Genomic DNA, 21,890 nt, shown 5'->3' on the forward strand with positions numbered 1-21,890 from the left:
GACTGTTAAGATAAGTCTAAGCACTTGTACAAGACAATTTAACTTAAGAGTTAATTTGAAAATACAATGTGACATAGAAGAAAACAGCAACGCAAAGGAGGTTTTTATGCCGATGATGCTAGTGAAATAACCCGCTTAAGTGAAACAGTTTACTGCAAGGAGCGGAGGTACATCACGATACGTGAGGCTTTTCCTCCTAATATAAAGAATGTAATGAGTCATTACCATCACATCACATATCCTTTTATTTGAAAAAGGCTGTGGCGTGGTATGTACCGTCCCGAGTGTTAAGGTTGCAGGAGAAGTATAATCTTATGGTACTTTCTTTTTAGCATTTTTGTTTGCAATTGACAAGGACTAGTGCTTTCTCTATAGTGGCTCCTGTGGAGTGGAATAAGCTACCGCTGTGGCTAAAGACTGAATCACAATTTTCTATATTTAAAAAACATTTAAAGGATTATTTGATATGCTTGACATATTTTGAGCCTACATGAATGCTGCTGTTCCTTTTGGATTAATGGACTTCACATTGTGTTTTGAAACTTCGTTGTTTGAAAGTGTTGTTGTTTGTGATTTTATTATGTATGTTTGCACTATATTCTAACTATGCATTGGCAGAGGAACGGGGTTGTCCACAGGGGCCAGTTTTCTACCCCAGATAGCATCCACACCCGGGGAACAGTGAAAGGGCATAAATTAGTTTGACCCTCCCAAGCAAAATGATGTTCCATTGCCCTTGCAACTATGTTCCTTATGTGAAATATTAGCAGCATGTTTTGTGCTACAGCAAACTCATTCAGACAATGGTGTAAAGTAACAGTTTGTTTTTTCTCTCTCTCTCCCCATTATATGAAATTCTAGGATCGAGTGTACTCAGAGCTGCAGAAGTTCATGGCAATCTCTGATATGTCCTCTAAGCTTGTTGGAAAGGAAGTCCTGTGGGAAAAAACAATAGCAAAAGCTGCCTCTATTAGAGATATCTGCAGGCAAAGGTAAGCAATATTTGTGTAAAGCAGCATTTTGTTTTCTATAAAGCAGCAGTTTGTCATCCTGAATTGTTTTCTTCACTAAGATGAGAATAGAGGCCCGGTGTGTAAAATGTTCTGTTATATGCACTTTTTAATAGCAAAAAATGTTTTAAGATAGCCTATCTTCCTTTGGTCTAATTCTTAGTTTTCAGAGTTGCATCAGAATCACTGCAGGTTCAGTGGGAGAGAAACTTGTATCCTGTGTTAAACCTAATGTTGTATATTCCAAGAAAGTGAACCTTTTTTGCTGCATAAGCGGCAATAATCTTGGCAAGACAAGTTCATTTTTTTCTTTTCTTTGTATAATTTAAAACAGCATTACTGGGAAAAAGAATTTTACTTGACTACATTATGTTCACGTACTTTGGGCTCAGTATTCAAAGAATTTATGCTCCTAAATTAGTCTTTTTAAAAGTTTACTAGGGCTGAGTGCATAAACCTTTACTCAAAATTTCACTAGGTTCCTAAATTTAGGAGCATAAAAAATACAAAAGCACAGGGTTGGATTTGGGGCAGGTAAAAAAACTTAATTGCTTATCATTGATTTTCAACACCAGGCTCTTAAATTAGGCTCATAAATTTAGGAAAATAAATGGCAAGCCTAAACTTATGGCATTCTCTTAAAATGTGCACAGTGTTATAGAATTTGGGGATCCACGCACAACTTGTGCGCCGGGATTTACACCTGGTTTCAGTTGTTGTAACTCCTTGCACCCAAAGTTGACCGCGAATCCTGGCACCACGTACTATTCTATAACGGACACAGATCCTGGAATGCCTGTTATAGAATACTGTTCAGCACCGAATTTTGCATGCATTTATAGAATTTTCCTTTACATGTGATATAGTCGTTTCAAGTTTTATTTCCATTTGATATACCACTGGTTGGTAGCCATCTCAGCTGTTTACAAAGATACAGTGTTAAAAGACTTATAGCATGAAATCAAGATAGAATAGAAGGTGATAATATTTACCTTTAGAATTTTATGTAACTAGTACTACAGCATGTTGTTGTACGTCTTATGCTTCTCCTGTTGTCACAGGCCTTACCCAGTTGGCTGCAGGATAAGCATGCCTGATAGTCCGAGTACATCCTTTGATGTGAAGCAGTTTGTCTAAGATAAGAGAAGAAATTTGTTTCAGAGTGCTAGTCCTACAGCACCAAAAATAGCACGTTGAATAGAATCTAATCTAATTTCTTAAATTTCTCTAGAAGGAGAACATGGCATGAGGAGGACTCGCAGTAGAAAAAGAGACTTTCCTGTAGACTGAATCTATAGACTGTCAGGATTTTATGTGAAAGTTTTTTTATTCAGTTTTCAAAGAAATGAACAATAATGCAACAAGAAGCAAAATATAACAGCACAATTCCCCTAGAAACTGCCCCCCCTCCCCATGCATCTCCATTAATGAATCATCCCTCAAGTGGTGCTAACAGCTAAACTTATAAATCATTTATCAACACAGAGCAAACTCTTGCCATCAGAGTATATAAAAAAGGTGTCCAAAGCTTCAAGAATCGACGTTTAGACAGATGTCCCCTTGACTCCACCGAGAGATGTTCTACATGCAATAGTTCATGTATATGAGATCTCCACCGAGTTAAAGTTGGCGGATCTGTCTGGATCCATTGAAGTAGAATACAGCGTTTGGTGATTAGGAATGCCTTTTGGAGAAACAGGCTGATCAATCGAGAGCCCTCTCTGTTAGCAGCTGTTACCCATCATCTAATAGGCTGGCCACAAGGCTGATAGTCCACTAGCTGCAGTGCATACAAGCCAGATGTGCCCAAACAGCCCCCTAAAATTGGTGGATTGGGGGTACTCTGAAATACAATGTTTATAGGAAGCAGCCTTCTCTCCACACTTTACAAAAGATCCATCCATTGGATACCCCATCTTCTGGGCTCGAGATGGGTTGGATATACATTCTCAGAAGAAACTTGTAATGAAGCTCCTCCTGTAATTGTACACTCTCTGCCTAAAGGGGTGTGAATCAAAGGCTAAGTAAAAACTTATTGATAATATAAAAACCAAAGTGTAATCCAAAGTGCCACCACCCTATACAAAGGATACAGTGTGCTCGGAATTTGCAAGACCTCACAATTATGACCCACTAGGCCCTTGTTTACTGCTAGAATGGGCCAGGAGTGATCAAAAGGGGCATCCACAAATGCTGTAGGTGCTTAAAGAGAGTCTGCATAATGACATAATTGGAGATAGTGATACCAGCTGCCTGTAAGACATAGTCTTCACTCAGTTGATCAAAAGAAAGACACGTTGAGCCATTCTCATCCACAGTAGCTCTCAACATAATCATGCCTGACTGTCTCCTCTGTGCAAAAATGCCGCTTCGAAGACCCGGCGGGAAATAAATGTAACCCATTATTGGGAGATATTTGGAGCGATTGAGAGGACGTCAAAATTGTTGTCTAAAGCGCCTCCAAGCCCAATGCAGGGGGCAAACTAGAGGGTATCTCTGCAAAGCTATAGGGAGTTTTCATGTCCGCGCCTGGACAGTATGACTGAGAGATAAGTCTGGTGAAATTATTTTTTCAAAAACCAAATCACAAAATACAGAGGTGTGTAAAATCTAATCTCTTATAAAACACATGTGACAGGCTACATTATACATTTGGAGTTTGGATAAGCCAATATCACCCTCTCGCTGCAACAGCTGCAACTGTCTCAGAGAGGCACCACACAGGAAAAGTCTAGATCAATTGACTCCAGCATCTCATATCATGGACACTCAATATAATTGGTAAATTTTGCAAAACATAGAGCCATTTGGGCAGAACAATCATCTTTAATAGATGGATTCTACCCCAAGAGGGGATCAACGTTCGCAGAGCCGTGTTATCTCAAGGGGGGGTGGTGGGGGTCACATTTAGATCACACCAGAGAATGAGATCCCTCGGAATCAGCAACCTTAAGGATGTTCCAGCCCATCACAGCGGAAATGAGACACACCATTGTGTTGGAAGATCCTCAGTTATTCCCAAGGCCTCCGACTTATCCATATTTATCCAGAGGGCCGAAGCCTGCCCAAATGCTAGCAAATATGGGTAGAGCGTCTTGCTGCACATGCCATGAGCAAATCATCTGCAAACATGGCCAATTTGAACCCTGCCAGGCCTACCTGTATTCCCTGTATTGTGTCATCAGAAAGAAATTTATGGACTTAAGGGCTCCATACATAAAATAAATAGAATAGGGGACAAAGGACAGTTTTGTTGGGTACCCCACTAAATCTCAAAAGATGGAGAAAGAATGCAATTAATAAGAACCTGGGTCCATGGTGTTATATATAATAATCTAATATCTGAAATCAGACCCCGGAAACCAAATTGGGTTAATATCTCCCAGAGATAGGGTCAAGGTACATGATCAAAGACTTTTTCAAAATCAGAGTTGACTAGAAGTCCATCCACCTTATGATATTGGGCATAGGTGATTGCCATTACGAGTTTACGGAGGGTACTAGCTGTGTTTCTTATGTGATGCCACTATGGCAAGAATGATCGCACTAAGCCGGTTGGCTAAAACTTTAACGTAAAGCTTGACATCTGTATTTAACAAAGAAATCGGTCGATAAGATCCCGTGAGAAGGGGATTCCTTCCTGGCTTCAAAATGGGAACCACCACCGCCCCCTCAAGACTGTCCGGATTTTAAAAGTAATTTTTGCTATAATAGGTAACTAGTGTTCATCTCGAAGGAGTGGGGTTACATGATCAAATTTCCTAGCGTTTCTTATTATTTTCACAGCCATGGTTTATATCAGTTGGAAATGTCTAAGTTCCATTGATTTGTAGGGTACAAAAAAACAGGCATTACAGTAATCTAGATATGTGATAACATTAGCATGCACTATTGCACAGTGCAGTCTAATAGAACAAATGCAGTATAGAATTAATTAATTTTAACTTGAAGTAGCTTTTTTGTACAGCCAAAGAGATGTGTGAATGGAAAATTAAATCAGTCCAAAATTCCACTAATATCTTAATAGAAGAAACAAATTGAATGGAAATTACTTTGATCTGTATGTGAATTGAGGTTGCATAGGGATCAATTTAGGAATAACATTAGGAAATTCTTTTTCACGAAGAGGATGGTAGATTCATAAATGTGGTTAATAAATCCCAAATGATAAATAAATAATACTGGCATGTCCTCCCACGAGAGGTGGTGAAAATGAAAACGGTAGTGTAATTCAAAAATGCGTGGAATAAACACAAAGGAATCATGTATGACTACTACTACTACTACTTAACATTTCTAGAGCGCTACTAGGGTTACGCAGCGCTGTACAATTTAACAAAGAGAGACAGTCCCTGCTCAAAGAGCTTACAATCTAATAGACAAGTGAACGGTCGGTCCGATAGGGGCAGTCAAATTGGGGCAGTCTGGATTCACTGAACGGTAAGGGTTAGTGCCGAACCGCAGCATTTAAGAGGTGGGCTTTAAGCAAAGACTTGAAGACGGGCAGGGAGGGGCTTGGCGTAAGGGTTCAGGAAGGTTGTTCCAAGCATAGGGTGAGGCGAGGCAGAATGAGCGGAGCCTGGAGTTGGCGGTGGTGGAGAAGGGTACTGAGAGGAGGGATTTATCCTGTGAACGGAGGTTACGGGCGGGAACATAAGGGGAGATGAGGGTAGAAAGATAGTGAGGGGCAGCAGACTGAGTGCATTTGTAGGTAAGAAGGAGAAGCTTGAATTGAATGCGGTATCTGATCGGAAGCCAGTGAAGTGACCTGAGGAGAGGGGTGATATGAGTATATCGGTTCTGGCGGAATATGAGACGTGCAGCAGAGTTCTGAACAGACTGAAGGGGGGATAGATGGCTAAGTGGGAGGCTGGTGAGGAGTAAGTTGCAGTAGTCCAGGCGACAAGAGAATGGAGTCAAAACAAACTTAGCTGTACTTAGATGGCAACTTCATTAATTGGGTAATAAGGCCAGTGCTGAGCAGACTACTGTGGTCTGTGTCCCAGTCATGGCTGGGCTGGAATGAGGATTTAACAGCAACTCCAGTAGTTGGGGAATAATACTAGTGCAGGGCAGACTTCTCTGGTCTATACCTGCAAAATAGCAAAGACAGATCGAGTAGATGGCGCCCAAGTAAGACTCATCCACCCAAGAGCAACTGGGTTTCCACGTGTGAGTGGAGCCAGTGTGACCCGGGTGCAACCAGCTGGTTCACCTTCCTCTCTCACGGACAACACCGGGGCAGTGCTGAGCCTCGGGACAGCACCTCAGTACTGCAGGAGCCACCCTGCAGAAAACAAAGTGGTGCTCTCGCTGGACCCACGCCAACCAAGAGCAACTGGGTTTCTACATGCGTGTAGAGCCTGCCCGGGTACAACCAGCTGGTTCACCCTTCCCTCCCATGAATGATACCGGGACAGCGCTGAGCATCGGGACAGTGGCATCGGTGCGTCAAGGGCCATCATGCAGAGAACACAACGGTGCCCTTGCTGGACGCCACACCGCCCCACACCCGACAGACGAGACAGGGCACTGGAAGTCTGGTTGGACGAGGCAGTGTGAACACTACTGTCCGAGCTTGAGGCAGATAGAGATGACACCCAGCTGGGGCGCCCTGAGACTTCAACCGACACCAGAACGCAGCAATGAGAGCAGATTGAGGAACCACAAGGCATCAAGCCTCAGCATATTGCCGCCACAGCCAGAGATCAGTAAAACAGAGCAAGCCACCGCCAAGACCGCTAACAAGGAGGGCCAGCTGGGCTCACACACGCACCTTAACAGGCCAGTGACCTGGCAATGTACCAAAATAGCGATGAACTGCCGAAGTAAGAGCCAACCTATAATTCGATAGGGACAGTCGAGTCGGCCTGAACCTTAGTGCTGTGCGGCCGAACTTGTTCAGAGCTGTACACCATGCAAAAAAAAAAAACAAAGCTAAGACCGAAATACTACTTGTCATTCTTTGTTATTACAGACCAGAAAGTGCTATGGAATTACGTAGCAATAAGCACAGCACTTTAACTAAGAAGAACAAATAAGACAAAAACTAACGCTAATTTGCTATCCTGCTAACTCCGTGCTGCCCTCACACTACTGTATGTTTATTGCAGCACAGTAGCGATACATAAGAGGGCCAGGACTTCTTCGTTCTCATTCTCCTGGGAGACTAACTCCATGATCTGTTTTAGATTGAAAACTCTATCAGCTGTTAAAGTAATTACTTGCACTCAGTATTAAATCTCTACTCTTTGTACTATGTTATCGCAGTGCAGTAATGATATTTAACCATTTATTTTGCTCCCTGCATGGTAACTTTATTCTCTGTACCATATGTAATGGCAGTGCAGTAGTGGTCTTTAACCAGGGTTTCCAGACTATGTTGCTTATAATCTCCACGAGCAAAGTTATACAGAGTGAGACTTTTTATCATGTGCTATCCTACTTGTTATACTCTTCACAAGTTTAGACCAATACAGCTGATACTGTGCTACCCTATACACTCTCCTTCAATGGCTTCACAATATCTAATTAAATTGCAAAACTTGCCTTCACTGCTATAAAGCCCCATTCAGCCGACGTCACTACACCAGCAACAAATCCCTCTATAATAGGATCCCAACAAACGTAACAGGAAAATGACCAATCCCAGAACCAACAAACACAGATATTTCAAAATCATCCTGCTCACCCTACCTACCCCTTCTTTCCTCTGCCTGCAGCACACCAAACCTTCACATGAATGAAATCCACAGCATCCCGGTCATCTCCCAGTCACACTGCAACATCATATCTAAGTCACACCGACATCCTTACACTATCTCACAACAACATTTACAACCTGAATTCACAGAAACAAGAAGGTAAACATGACAGAAAGACCAAACCAAACATAACCAGCAATAAAAACCTCATCAAAATCCGTCCCAACAACGAATCAACCCCCAGCTACATACTGTACATAAATGCCAGATCAGTGGTGAATAAAAAAGAAATCATCAGGAATTGGATAGAGGACAAAAACCTAAGTGTCTTATTCATTATTGAAACCTGGATTTAATTTGAAGACAACCCCCATCCTAAATGAAATATGCTTCCCAGGATGCAATATTCTACACACTACAAGAGGCACAAAAAAAGGAGGAAGGATAGCATTGATCTTCAAATCTTTCCTGAAAACAAAACTGATATCTAAAGTTAGCTCCTCCCAACTTTAAATACTGTCATCTTAATACAAGCCGACACCCTTCAAGATCAACTGTGCTGCATCCTCTTCTATAGACCACCAGGAAGATGGTTAGAAACCCAACTGGAATTCACTGACTTTATCTTTAACACATGTATATCCTACTGAAACCTCAAACTGTTTTTGGACGACCTCACAAGAAATGGCGAACTGTTCGACGCTGATAGATCTTGGTCATCATTCTCTCCCCCAAATACAACCTTAGTCTGACAAATAATATTCAAGCAACAGTGTGCAGCTCATTCATTGCTAGGGAATGCCTGAAGTGGCATCAGCAGTTGGCAACACATGACGGGCATTATAACACCCAACTGGAAGTGGGGTTGGCCTACTTTGCGGATGCCGTTTATGACATGTTAAGTGTTATGGCTGTAGTGTGTCTTTGGCTGTCACAGCACATCGGCAACTCTGTGTCAGGTTCTCAGGTTCAGAGCCCGCGGGGCTGGGCTCTGGAGCAAACGTGAGCCCTTGGGCTGCTGATGAGGAGCGACAGCAGCAGGCAAAACCCACCAACCAACACTGGGTAAGCACACCGGCAGGGACTGCAGGCACTGCCCAGCGAACCGGAACACATGGACTGCAATCCCCCAGACTGGAACACACACCGGACCGGAACACACTTGGCTGGAGCGCACCAGACTGGAACACACACCGGACCGGAACACACTGGACTGGAGCACACTGGACTGGTCCCCCGGACTGGAGGACCCAGGACTGGAACACTGGACCGGAGCACACTGGACTGGTCCACACAGCTTCACCTGCACTTAGCTACTTAGCCCCCCAGGAGTTGAGCTCATGGGTTCGAGTAGCCGGCAGGACTTACTGGACGACACAGGGACCAGGACTAGAACAAGCTGTAACTGAAGTGCACCTAACTCCTAAAGTGACCAAAAGTGTTCCTAAGCCCAGCACCAACAGAAAAGCTCCTAAGCCCTCCACTAACAGCAGTGCTCCTAACAGAAACTAACAGGGGTGCCCCTACGCCCTACACTAACAGAAGTGCAGGGAAACCACAAGGGAAAAGGAAGGGAAGACGAATGCCAGACCTAACACTGGTACTTCCTAAGCACCAAGCTGCAGCAGCTAAACATGGGTTCTCACCCTGGTGCTTCCCAAGCACCCAGCTACAGCAGCTAAACACAGGTCATGAGGAAAAGCGGGGAAAGCACAAGAAAACAAGCAGGAAAGCCAAATACCCAAACAACAAAAGGTGCTTCCTAAACACTTGCTAACAAGGGTGCACCCAGCACCAAACTCCAGCACTGCACAACAGCAGTGCTACACACCGTAGCAAAAGGGAAAGCAGAGGAGCCAAAGGGAAAAACAGGGAAGTCAAACACACCATACACAAGTGCACACTGACTGCACTAAACTAACCTGGACCTAAAGCAAGTAGCCAGAAGCAAACGTTGCGAAGGCCCTGAAGGAAAGAACCCACTTCCTTATCAAGGCCCTCCCTGATGATGTCACACTCCCTAGACCCAGGCAACAGCACACTAACCCTGAGAGCACACTGAAAACCATAGAGGCCCAACCCACACCAATGCAACACCGTGAAACACTTGAAGCCAGTACACCCAAAGAGAGTTAGAGCAACTCAGACTACCCACACAGGTGCAGTATAGTGAAACAATTAGAGCCCTGCTGCTGGAAGCTGCCAGCACAGAGAGACAGAGCCAGCTCAGAAAGGACAGACAAAGAAACAGAAGCCAGCTAAGAAGCTGACCCCCAGGAAAGAGGTAAGTTTGAGAGGGGTTCAGACCCCAATCATAACACTCTGGTTGTGTCATTGGTCAGTGGATGCAGTGTCAAAAGTCACGTCTGTTTAAACTACCCTTTCAGAGCAATTGGCTATTTGGAGAAGATCTCGGTAACTTGGTGAATGAACTGGGGGAAACTAAGCCACAGCGATTGCTGGAGAATAAGCCAGAGTGCTGTCGATCTCAATTTCGAGATAGCAGACTTGTACTGGCCTAGTCATGAGCAATATGGTCAGAAATTCCGCTTTCTGGCACTCCAATCTTCCTTTCGTGCAGACAGGAAGTCCTCCTCTCAGTCAGCTGGAGCGCCCAAGCTGGTCAACTCCTTTTCCTCTGGTGGGACGATGTCTTCTGGAGTTTCGGAAGGAGTGGGTCAAAGTCACTTCAGACCATTGGGTTCGGGATATTCTTACAGAAGGTTACAAGTTGGAGTTCTCTTGCCCGGTGGCTCCTCTCTTGTTGAAGTCTCCTTGTCGAAAGGGAACCAAGACAGTAGAGGTTCAGAACACTGTAGATTTCTTGCTGGTGCTCTGGGCCAGTGTTCTAGTTCCCCAGGCCGAAGAGGGACAAGGCAGATACTCTATCTACTTCGTTGTCCCAAAGGAAAAAAGCACCTTTCATCAAGTCTTAGATCTCAAAGGTCTAAACCTCTGCATCCAGGTGCCCCTCTTTCTCATGGAAACACTAAGAGCGGTGATAGTCTCTGTTCAAGCGGAAGAAATTCTCACCACCCTCGATCTCATGGAGGTGTTCTTGCATATACTCATATGGTCACCGCATCAGAGGTTTCTATGTTTTGCAGTGCTGGGCCGTCACTTCCTGTTCATGGCTTTGCCCTTCAGTCTTACCATGGCACCAACAATGTTTACCAAGGTTATGATGGTATCAGTAGCCTTCCTTTGACGCCAGAGAATCAGGGTTCTCCCTTATCTAGATGACTAGCTCATTCGTGTGTCGTATTTGGACAATGTGGCAGTGGACAAAGTTGTCTGTCTTCTGCAGTCATTGGGTTGGGTGATAAGAATATAAGTGTTGCCATACTGGGAGAGACCGAAGGTCCATCAAGCCCAGCATCCTATTTCTAACAGTGGCCAATCCAGGTTACAAGTACCTGGTAAGATTCCAAAACAGTACAATACATTTTGTACTGCTTATCCTAGAAACAAGCAGTGGTTTTTCCCCAAGTCCATCTTAATAATGGCCTAAGGACTTTCCTTTTAGGAAGTTAGCCAAACCTTTTTTTAAACCCCACTAAGCTAACTGCTTTTATCACATTCTCTGGCAACGAATTCCAGAGCTTAATTACATATGCTCCCTAGTCCTAGTATTTTTGGAAAGAGTAAACAAGCGATTCACGTCTACCCATTCCACTCCACTCATTATTTTATAGACTTCTATCATATCTCCCCTCAGCTCACTTTTCTCCAAGCCCTTTTAGCCTTTCCTCCTAGGGACGTCCCATCCCGTTTATCATTTTGAGAAGAGCAGACTAACTCCATCACAGATACAGGAGTATCTGGACATTCTATTCAACACAGCACAGGAGAGGATCTTCCTCAAGAAACATATGAGGTCAAAGCTGGTTCAGCAGATACATCTTTTTCTCAGTCAAGGCGTGCTCAGTTTCTGGGTTTATGTCTAGGTTCTGGGATTAATGATGGCGGTGATGGAAGATGCTATGGGCAAGGGCTCATATGCAGCCATTACATGAGTCTCTTCTCATCTGCTGGTCTCCAGTTTCACAGAAGTACTACCTTCATCTTCCTTGGATGCTGGTTGCCAGACAGAGTATGAAGTAGTGGTTGTTGCCCAGGATTTTGACCATCGGTGCTCCCTTTGCAATAACACAATGCAAAGTGGTGATATCGGATGCCAGGATGTCAGATTGGGGAGCACATTACAAGTTCCATCTGGCACAGGGCACATGGATGGCAGAGGAGTCAAAGTGGTCAATAAATTGCTTCAAGCTCAGGTCAATGCGGAATGCCTTATGTGACTTTGCTCCCTTTCTGGCGGGGGCCCTGGTCTGTGGTTTTTTCCGACAATCCAATTAGGGTGGCTTGTATCAACAAGCAAAGTGAGACTCGCAGTCATCTGATCGTGGTGGAAGCTGTCTTCCTCATTAGTTAGGTGGAAAAAAAATCATCTTTGCCAGTTGGTAGATCTCATCATGGGGTCCTTGAATGTGGAGGTGGACTTTCTCAGCAGGCACTCATGATGAGACCCATGGGAATGGGAAATATCCACCTGGGGGTTTCTGCTGATAATGGACCAATTGGATTTTCCATTTCTGGACTTGATGGTGATGAAAAGGAATGCCAAAGTGCCCAAGTGACTCTTCAGGCACTGAAAAGAATCAGGCTCGATGGGAATTCATTTAGTACTGCAGCCCTGGCCAGAGACACATTTACTGTATGTTTTCTCTGCTTGGCCCATGGTAGACCTGTGGTCAAAAGGATCGCATTGTACCGGGGTTGAAAATAAGATGATACCTTTTTTATTGGACATAACTTAATACATTTCTTGATTAGCTTTCGAAGGTTGCCCTTCTTTCTCAGATCGATATTCTAACAGAATGGGTGTTGGTAGGTGAGAGGAGGGTAATAAACAGAGAAATACAGCTTTATGTTTTATAATGAGTTAGAAAACCCAGATCCTTATTAAGTCCTGTTTGTTGGGTGTCAAAATATTCAATCATTCTTATTTCAAAGGTCTTACGTTCCCGTATTGTTTTAAAATTACCTTTCAGTATTCTTACTGTGAAATCACTGGTGCAGTGTTCTGGTCTTGTGAAGTGTTGGCCCACAGGGGTGGGGGCCAGATAGATGCAGCTACCTCCACAACTCCAGCTTCCACCCTTCACATACAAAAAGATCCATTATTTACAGCCAAGCCACAAGATACCACCGTATCTGCTCGGACCCAGAGGATAGAGACAGACACCTTGAAACCCTGACTGCATCCTTCAAACAGGCTACAACCCCAAAATAATCTCCAAGAATATTGCCTCCTCCCTCAAAACACCCAGGGAAAATCTGCTACAGTACAAAGAAAAAAAAGCCAACGACAGAATTCCCCTTGTAGTGACATACAACCCAGAGCTGGAGAAACTGAGGAAAATCATAAGAGACCTACAGCCACTACTTCAGGAAGATGAATTACTGAAAGAGATATTCCCATCCCCACTAGTGCTGGCCTTCCAACAGCCACCAAATTTAAAACACAAGCTGATCAGAAGTAAATGTCCAACACAGACGGAAAAAGACTGTAACACAGCCAGCTGCAAACTATGCCAAAACATTTCACAAGACCGCACAGTCATTCACAAAGGAAAAATATTCAACATAAAGGACTATTTTACATGCTCATCTTCCAATGTGGTATGTATCATTCAGTGTAAGAAATGTAACGAAGGATGCTATATTGGAGAAACAGGCCAGATGCTTAAGACAAGATTCAATCTACACAGACATCACATGAAAATAGCCGGTGCCAGTCAGGCCCCCACCCCTGTGGGCCAACACTTCACAAGACCAGAACACTGTCTTCTGCAGGTACATGGCTTACTGAAGCAAGGTACTGTGCTCAAGGAGGATCCATGCCCTTTTGGTCTTAGGGCTTGGCCATCTAAAGGACTTGGTTGATATGAAAATATTATTTTGATTTGGTTATTGCTACCTTGTTTCAGGCTAGGAAATGCACTACATCTATGGCTTATGCAAGGGTGTGCAGGACATTCGAAGGCTGGTGTTCTGAGTTCAGATTTTTCTCCCTTCTCTGCTCAGATCATGCACATCCTAGCATTTCTCTTGGCAGGCCTTCAGAAAGGATTGGTGTTGGGTTCTCTAAACGTTCAGGTTGCAGGTTTGACCTGTTTCAGGGTCCATCCATAGAAAATGTGTCTTGTCGATCACCTGGATATCATTCAATTCTAGTGGGGAGAGGGCCACTTGCAGCCTCCCTTTCATATGTTGTGTCCAGATGGGAACTTTAATTTATTCCTTTGGGCTCTTCAGAAGCCTCCTGTTGAAGCACTCTGGAAGGCCTCCTTGAAAGATCATATGCCAAAGTCAGTGTTCTTGGTGGCTGTTGTATTGGCACGTAGGGTTTTGGAGCTTCAGGCTCTCTCTTGTCCCGATCCCTTTCGTTGCTTTTTGGAGGCGGGGTCTCCCATTGCATGGCTCCTTCTTTTCTTCTGAAAGTAGTATCAGCATTTCATCTCAACCAATCTGTGGAGCTTCCGTCCTTTAGCAGAGAGGACGAAAAGGCTCGGTATTCTTCCTTGAAGCTCCTTGATTTGTTTAGAATCCCCATTAGATATTAGGAAGTCACGAATAAGTTTTGCAAATTGGACAGACTGTACTTTATGATAAACAGAGACTATACCTCATAGCTTCCAAGCTAATAATCACTAGATGGCTGAAGGAGGCATAAAGCTGGGTGGAGACTACCTTACTGTTTCCGGTGGATATTTGTAAGGTTTCCACCTGGCCAGTGCTGCATACCTTTGTCAAGCACTGCTGGATGGATGTTTGCTGTGCGCTCGGACACTAATTATGTGGCTTCAGTTTTCAGGCAGTGGCGCCAGGATTCCACCCACTCTAGGGATTGCTTTTGAACATTCCACAGGTTCTGGACTAGTGAGAAGCTACATAATAGGAGAACTTAGATCTTACCTGATAATTATCTTTTCACTAGTCCTTCCCACTATCCCAGAGGCTTGTTACCATGGCATGCACAACTGGGATAAGATTTACCTTCTCGATGTAAGGAGAGAGGCAGCATAGCTGTCGCAGATAGTAGAAGCAGCTCTTGAAGGTTGCATGGATTTGGGGAATCAGAGTAAGTGTTGAATCTAACTGTATTCCAAGGTTCCTGACTTGTGATTTGAGGGGCAGTTCATACTTCCCAAAAGGGATTTTGATGTCAGGTATGTATCCACTTGTGTTATGGATCCAGAGAAGCTCAGTTTTACTTGGGTTCAGGCAAAGTTTGTTGTGTTTAGCCCATTCTTGAATTGATGTTAGACAAGTGATCAGTTTATTCAAGGCTGTAGGTAAGTCAGGTTCAGTGGGTATGAGTAGCTGCACATCATCCGCATAGATGTAGAACTGAGTGTCCATTGACCTAATCAGCTCAGCTAATGGCTTGAGATAGATATTGAAATAGAATAGGTGACAGTATCGATCCTTGTGGTACCCCGCAGGTCAGTGTCCATGGTGGTGATGAGTTGCTGCCAATCATTATGGATTGTTGCCTGTCTGATAGATAGGATCTGAACCAGGCAAGTACTTTTCCATTGATACCTGTTTCTGTCAGTCGTGCTAGCAAGATATCATGATCAACAGTGTCAAAAGCTGCTGAGAAATCTAGCAGTACTAACATCGAGGCAAACCCCTTGTCTCGGTTTCTGTGAAGATCATATAGCAGGGATACGATTAGTGATAGGTTGGCGAATTCTTTAAGGTTGTTATGTTTATTCTGAGTTTTTCCGTGCTGCTTGTCTATTTAAATACTGAAGATCTGGACTGGATGCCAAGAGAGATGTCTTAGCTTAGTTTTCAGTTCTCTATCTCAACCTGCTGGTTGATGGACTAGTGGGAAGGACTAATGGAAATAAAATTATCACCTAAAACCTAATTTCTCCTTTCTACGTTGGGAAATTCTAGTGCACCTAGAGGGATGCCCCAGGATGTACTCAGTAATAATCCTATAAGAAACCCTTTCCTATGTCCAGATGAAAATAAACAAAACAAAATACAAAAAAACATAAAAAGAAAAACCTTTAAATATCACTTTAATTTTAGGCCTTATGCCTAAGAAAATTTGGGGACTCCTACAAAAATCTTTGCAGTAGAGCCTGCAGGCCACTGCAGAAATAGTGCTATTAAAATAGTGCAGCATTCCATAAGCCAGGTTTCCCCAATCTTTTACTTTTGTGGCGGCATTTTATATTTTTTTCAATATTCCGAGGGCCAAAACATACATGTGTGTGCATTGGCACACACTCAGTCTCTTTTTGAGAATCATACACTCATGCACTTTGACATCACCCAGTGTTTCTCATGTACCCCCCAGTCTTCATCCTGTCTTCACCCAGTATCTCTCTCTCATATATTATTTATTTCCAGTGCTTGATTTACTGCAAGGAATCCATAAAGGCAGCTATAAAGTTAAAAATGTAAAAGAAAAAATAAGATAATTGAAGGGAGACAAGGTCAAGGAGTAGAAGAACCAAAGGACTCTATGAACAAATGGGTTTTGAAATTTAGATAGGAAGGTTCCATATGGATTTGAGGGGGTATAGAGCTCCAAACAGCTGGACCAAAATAGCTGAAGCCATGAGAAATAGTTAAACTGAAGGCAGAGAGGGATGGGACCAGAAGTGGATTATTGGTGGTAGAGGAAACATGGGTCGTAGGGAGTAAAGAGCAGAAGGGAGATGCGATTTGAAAACGAGGCAGAGGCTTTTGAATTAAATGCAGGCCGATACTGGAAGCCATTGTTCAGAACAAAGGAGGGTAACGTGGTCTAAGTGGCTAGCAGAGTGAAAGAATTCAACGGCAGTGGACTGGATGAGTTGAAAGCCTTTGGGTGAACAGAGAGGAAGACCAGAATATAAGGAATTACAATAGTTTAGTGTAACCCAACAGGGTTTTAAAAATGGGTAAATAAATAAATGTGATATTGGAAAATGGGTCTCGTTTGTGATTCCGGGGAGGTTGTGTGCTGAGGTTCCTGATGCTTCCGTGATGAATGTAGCTGGGTTGTGGTTGTGGGCTATGAGGGAGCATGGTGGGGATTGGGAAAAGGTATTTTCCTGCCCTGTGCTTGTTGAGGTTGTCGGTCTGGTTTTTGGGAAGTCTCAGGTTGCCGCTGAAGTGCCGTGGTGATAGGAAGCCCTGCCCCATGTGGGGAGAGAGCGAGCCTGTGTACTTGTGCGCATTTGAGTGTCTCCCGCATGTACAACAACTATAGGAGGGGAGAGAGAGAGAGCAGGCTGATCTGGGCCTGCTTGAAGTGCTTTTGCACATGTGTGATTTACTCTACACATGCGCAGAAGAACTGAGGATCGGGCCTGCACTGGAGCTGGGCTGATATGAAGAGTTGGGCTGGTTCTGGAGGCAGGCAGTGACGGCTGTTTGTGCTGTGGAAAGTTGTGGAGTGTTCAGAAGAGCTCTTTGAAGAATTTTGGAGTCAGTTGTGGTGCAGACTGGGTTGGCCGGGTGCATGTACTGACAGGAGTTCTTGTGGCTTCTGGCTTGGGAGCACAGCCATGCAGCAGAAGGTGCAAAGAAGCATTGATGTTGGGAAGTGTGTAGTTGGAGAAGACTTCTTACAGAGGTAAGGACAGTTGCTTTATTATTGACATTGACTGGGGGTTTACTGGAATGGTTGTATTAGTATCAGTGCTTTTTTTGTAGAAAAAAAGGTGCCGGTACTCATTATGGGCGGGGTCACCACATATGGCTCCACCCCTATGATAGCCACACCCACACTAACCACACCCCCTATACCAGCCATGGCGCATATAAACAGACATCATTGAAAATATTATAGTACTATAGGAGAAAAAAATAACGGGATTTTTTTCATTATAAATAATCTCTGTAAGCTCTTACAGCTCCAGTATACCCAGTGCAAAATAAGACAGCCAATGTAAATTCTCAAATTGGACATAATTACAAACACTAAAATGAAAATAAAATGATTTTTTTCTACCTTTGTTGTCTGGTGACTGTTTTTCTTTCCATATTGGTCCCAGTCTGTGATTCTGCTTTCTTTTCTTTTCGCTTAACTCTTCTGTGCCATTTGTCATTTTTGTCTCCTTTTTCTTTGCTTTCTTCAATATTTTTCAGGCTCTCTCTCTGTCCAGATTTAATTCATTCTTACTATCCATTCTTTAATGTCCTTCATCTACCTGTGGCTTTTCATCTTTTCCTCACCCTGTTCTCCCCATGCCCCTTCCTCTTATTCTCCAGTCTTTCTCTATTCCCCTTTTCCATCCAGCAGCTCTGCTTTCTCTCCCCATCCTTCCAGTGTCTCCCCTATTTCTTTCTGCATTCTTCCATCCAGCATCTTCCCTCTCTCTCTCCCCATCCTTCCATCTGTTTTCCCCCTCTCTCTCCCCATCCTTCCATCTGTTTTCCCTCTCTCTTTCCCCAATCCTTCCATCTGTTTTTCCCTCTCTCCCCAATCCATCTGTTTTTCCCTTTCTCTCCCCATCCTTCCATCTGTTTTTCCCTCTCTCTCCCCATCCTTCCCTCTGTTTTCCCCTCTCTCCCCAATCCTTCCCTCTGTTGTTTTCCCTTTCTCTCTCTCCCCAATCCTTCCCTGTTTTCCCTCTCTCTCTATCCCCATCCTTCCATCTGCTTTCCCCTCTCTCCCCAATCCTTCCATCTGTTTTTCCCTCTCTCTCTCCTCATCCTTCCATCTGTTTTTCCCTCTCTCTCCCCAATCCTTACCTGTTGTTTTCCCTCTTTCTCTCTCTCCCCAATCCTTCCCTCTGTTGTTTTCCCTCTTTCTCTCTCTCCCCAATCCTTCCCTCTGTTGTTTTCCCTCTCTCTCTCTCTCTCTCCCCAATCCTTCCCTCTGTTGTTTTCCCTCTTTCTCTCTCTCCCCAATCCTTCACTCTGTTGTTTTCCCTCTCTCTCCCCAATCCTTCCCTCTGTTGTTTTCCCTCTTTCTCTCTTTCCCCAATCCTTCCCTCTGTTGGTTTCCCTCTTTCTCTCTCTCCCCCAATCCTTCCCTCTGTTGTTTTCCCTCTCTCCCCAATCCTTCCCTCTGTTGTTTTCCCTCTCTCTCCCAAATCCTTCCCTCTGTTGTTTTCCCTCTTTCTCTCTTTCCCCAATCCTTCCCTCTGTTGGTTTCCCTCTTTCTCTCCCCAATCCTTCCCTCTGTTGTTTTCCCTCTTTCTCTCTCTCCCCAATCCTTCCCTCTGTTGTTTTCCCTCTTTCTCTCTTTCCCCAATCCTTCCCTCTGTTGGTTTCCCTCTTTCTCTCTCTCCCCCAATCCTTCCCTCTGTTGTTTTCCCTCTCTCCCCAATCCTTCCCTCTGTTGGTTTCCCTCTCTCCCCAATCCTTCCCTCTGTTGGTTTCCCTCTTTCTCTCTCTCCCCCAATCCTTCCCTCTGTTGTTTTCCCTCTCTCTCCCAAATCCTTCCCTCTGTTGTTTTCCCTCTTTCTCTCTTTCCCCAATCCTTCCCTCTGTTGGTTTCCCTCTTTCTCTCTCTCCCCAATCCTTCCCTCTGTTGTTTTCCCTCTTTCTCTCTCTCCCCAATCCTTCCCTCTATTGTTTTCCCTCTCTCTCCCCAATCCTTCCCTCTGTTGTTTTCCCTCTTTCTCTCTCTCCCCAATCCTTCCCTCTGTTGGTTTCCCTCTTTCTCTCTCTCCCCCCAATCCTTCCCTCTGTTGTTTTCCCTCTTTCTCTCTCTCCCCAATTCTTCCCTCTGTTGTTTTCCCTCTTTCCCCAATCCTTCCCTCTGTTGGTTTCCCTCTTTCTCTCTCTCCCCAATCCTTCCCTCTGTTGGTTTCCCTCTTTCTCTCTCTCCCCAATTCTTCCCTCTGTTGGTTTCCCTCTTTCTCTCTCTCCCCAATCCTTCCCTCTGTTGTTTTCCCTCTTTCCCCAATCCTTCCCTCTGTTGGTTTCCCTCTTTCTCTCTCTCCCCAATCCTTCCCTCTGTTGGTTTCCCTCTTTCTCTCTCTCCCCAATCCTTCCCTCTGTTGGATTCCCTCTCCCTGCCAAGTTTGGCGCGAAGACGCGACGCACGCGGCACCAGCCCCTATTTCCGGCCGCTGCTGCTTCTCCTGTTGTTGAGCAGCAGCGGCCGCTACACAAAGAAAAAGAAGATTAAAAAAAAATTGAAACCTGGCTGAAACGCGGCACCCCGGCACTGTAGACAGCCATTAGGCATTGGCTGTTGCCCCGCAACCGCTCCTCCTCTTGCCTCTACGTCACTGCCCCTGGAGGAAGACCCCGGAGGAGCGCAGTGACGTAGAGGCAAGAGGAGGAGCGGCTGCGGGGCAACAGCCAATGCCTAATGGCTGTCTACAGTGCCGGGGTGCCGCGTTTCAGCCAGGTTTCAATTTTTTTAAAAATCTTTTTCTTTGTGTAGCGGCCGCTGCTGCTCAACAGGAGAAGCAGCAGCGGCCGGAAATGGGGGCTGGCACTGCGTGCGGGACATGGACTCACGGGGAGGGGGGGGGGAGCAAAAAAAAAAAAGGTGCCGGTACGCCGTACCGTTGCGTACCGGCACAAAAAAAGCACTGATTAGTATGGTAAAAAAAAAAAAATAATAACTTTGTGTGCATGTGCTTGGTGGTCTGACAAGAGTTTCATGTGAATTCTGGCAGAGTCCCAAGCAGGATTCTAAACTGCCGTGGAAGGCAATTGGGTGGGTATTGCTACTGGAGCTGGTTTTGTGTGGTAAATTAAATTAATTTGGTAAAGTTTGAGATGCCAGTGAGTGTTGTGTGACTGAACTAGTTATGTTTTGAAGCCAACAGAAAAAATTTGCCTTCAGAGTTTGTTTTGAGTATACTTGGTGTGATTGATCTATACTGCTATTCTTCAAATTTAAAAGCTGTCAATTTAAGTGATGATAATAAGAAAACTAAATTAAATGTTTTCAGTGACAGTGTAAGAGCTGACAGCTATATAAAATTTGGAGGCTGTTTCTAGTGTCAATGAATAGTATGGAAAGTAACGAAAGTTGCACTGCCTCTCAGTAAATTATAAGAGTTGAAACAGCTTGTCAAATTTAAAAGCTGAAAGCAAAGGGAATTGATTCAGTGCCTTGAAACTTTCTCCATGAGAATTTATTCAACTGTCTGACCATTGGGAAAAGCTATGTGTATACATTATTACTAGAGTAGTATAAATTGGAGGGTAGCACTGTTAATTTTTATTTTATTAAAATTACTTAGAAATAGAACAAAAATTGAACCTGCTTGTTTCAAAATCCTCAAATAAGCCAACTTTGAAAATTTGAAAGGGGAGTTTGGCACTGATGAGATGACTTTATTGGTGAGGGACTCAGAGGAACCTGATTGCTGTTGCTAAATAAGCATATTTTGGCTGGTAACAGTGCTTTCTTTCTTTTTAGGAAAACAATAAAGTTCACTGGTCCTCTGTTTATATGTAGTCCAGAAGCTTAATAGGCAAATTATTTTAAAATGTAAAGTTATAGAGTGCCAGAAATTGTGGTGAACTAAATGAAAGGTAAAAGATTGTGGTGGGGGGGAGGAGGTGGTTCTTGTAGGACCATAATTATATTTTTCTTTTAAAGTAGATAGGGAAGAAAGAAAACAGGAGATTAGTTGACCTTAAAATATGCCCAAATTAGCTAGGATTTTGCTTTCTTGGGTTGGTAAAGGTAGGGAGTAGATATACAAGAACAAGAGGATACCAACGAGCTCCAACAAAAGAAAGGTGAAGGCCAAAGATAAAACAAGAAAGACTGGTGAAACCAAGAGAGAATAGAGAGAGAAAGACAGAGTTTACATACAAAGGGAACATTTAAAAAAAAACAACTTTTTTTTTTAATACTTACCTGAAAGAGGACTCAAGTTCAGGAAACACCTGCAGAGATAGAAAATTAGCACAAAGCATCATTTTTTAAAATTGAAAATGTTGCAAATGTTAGGTTTTGTTTGAAAGAAAGTTTGAAATATACTTTACTTTCACTGTTTTGATTAGTCTGTACACTGGCTAGTTTAGAAATCTGAAAGAAAGATAAAAGTAATGTTTAATTTACAATATAGAGTGTTTGTGTATCTTTTAAGAGTTTTGTTAAAATTTAGTGAAAATTTACCTCATTCCTTCCTCGAACTTCCTATATTTCCTTACCCATTTTCTTCCCCTACTTTCCTTA

General features: G+C 43.7%; 1 protein-coding gene across 1 annotated transcript in view; it reads left to right on the forward strand.

The window, feature by feature from the left end:
- The window catches only part of FOCAD (focadhesin), a 438,419-nt gene that overhangs the window by 154,349 nt on the left and 262,180 nt on the right, over positions 1 to 21,890 (forward strand). The window contains 1 exon segment of the mRNA XM_030194211.1: positions 862 to 992. Coding sequence (XP_030050071.1) covers positions 862 to 992 — 131 coding nt within the window.

The sequence above is a fragment of the Microcaecilia unicolor genome, chromosome 2, assembly GCF_901765095.1.
Source record: "Microcaecilia unicolor chromosome 2, aMicUni1.1, whole genome shotgun sequence".
NCBI lineage: Eukaryota > Metazoa > Chordata > Amphibia > Gymnophiona > Siphonopidae > Microcaecilia > Microcaecilia unicolor.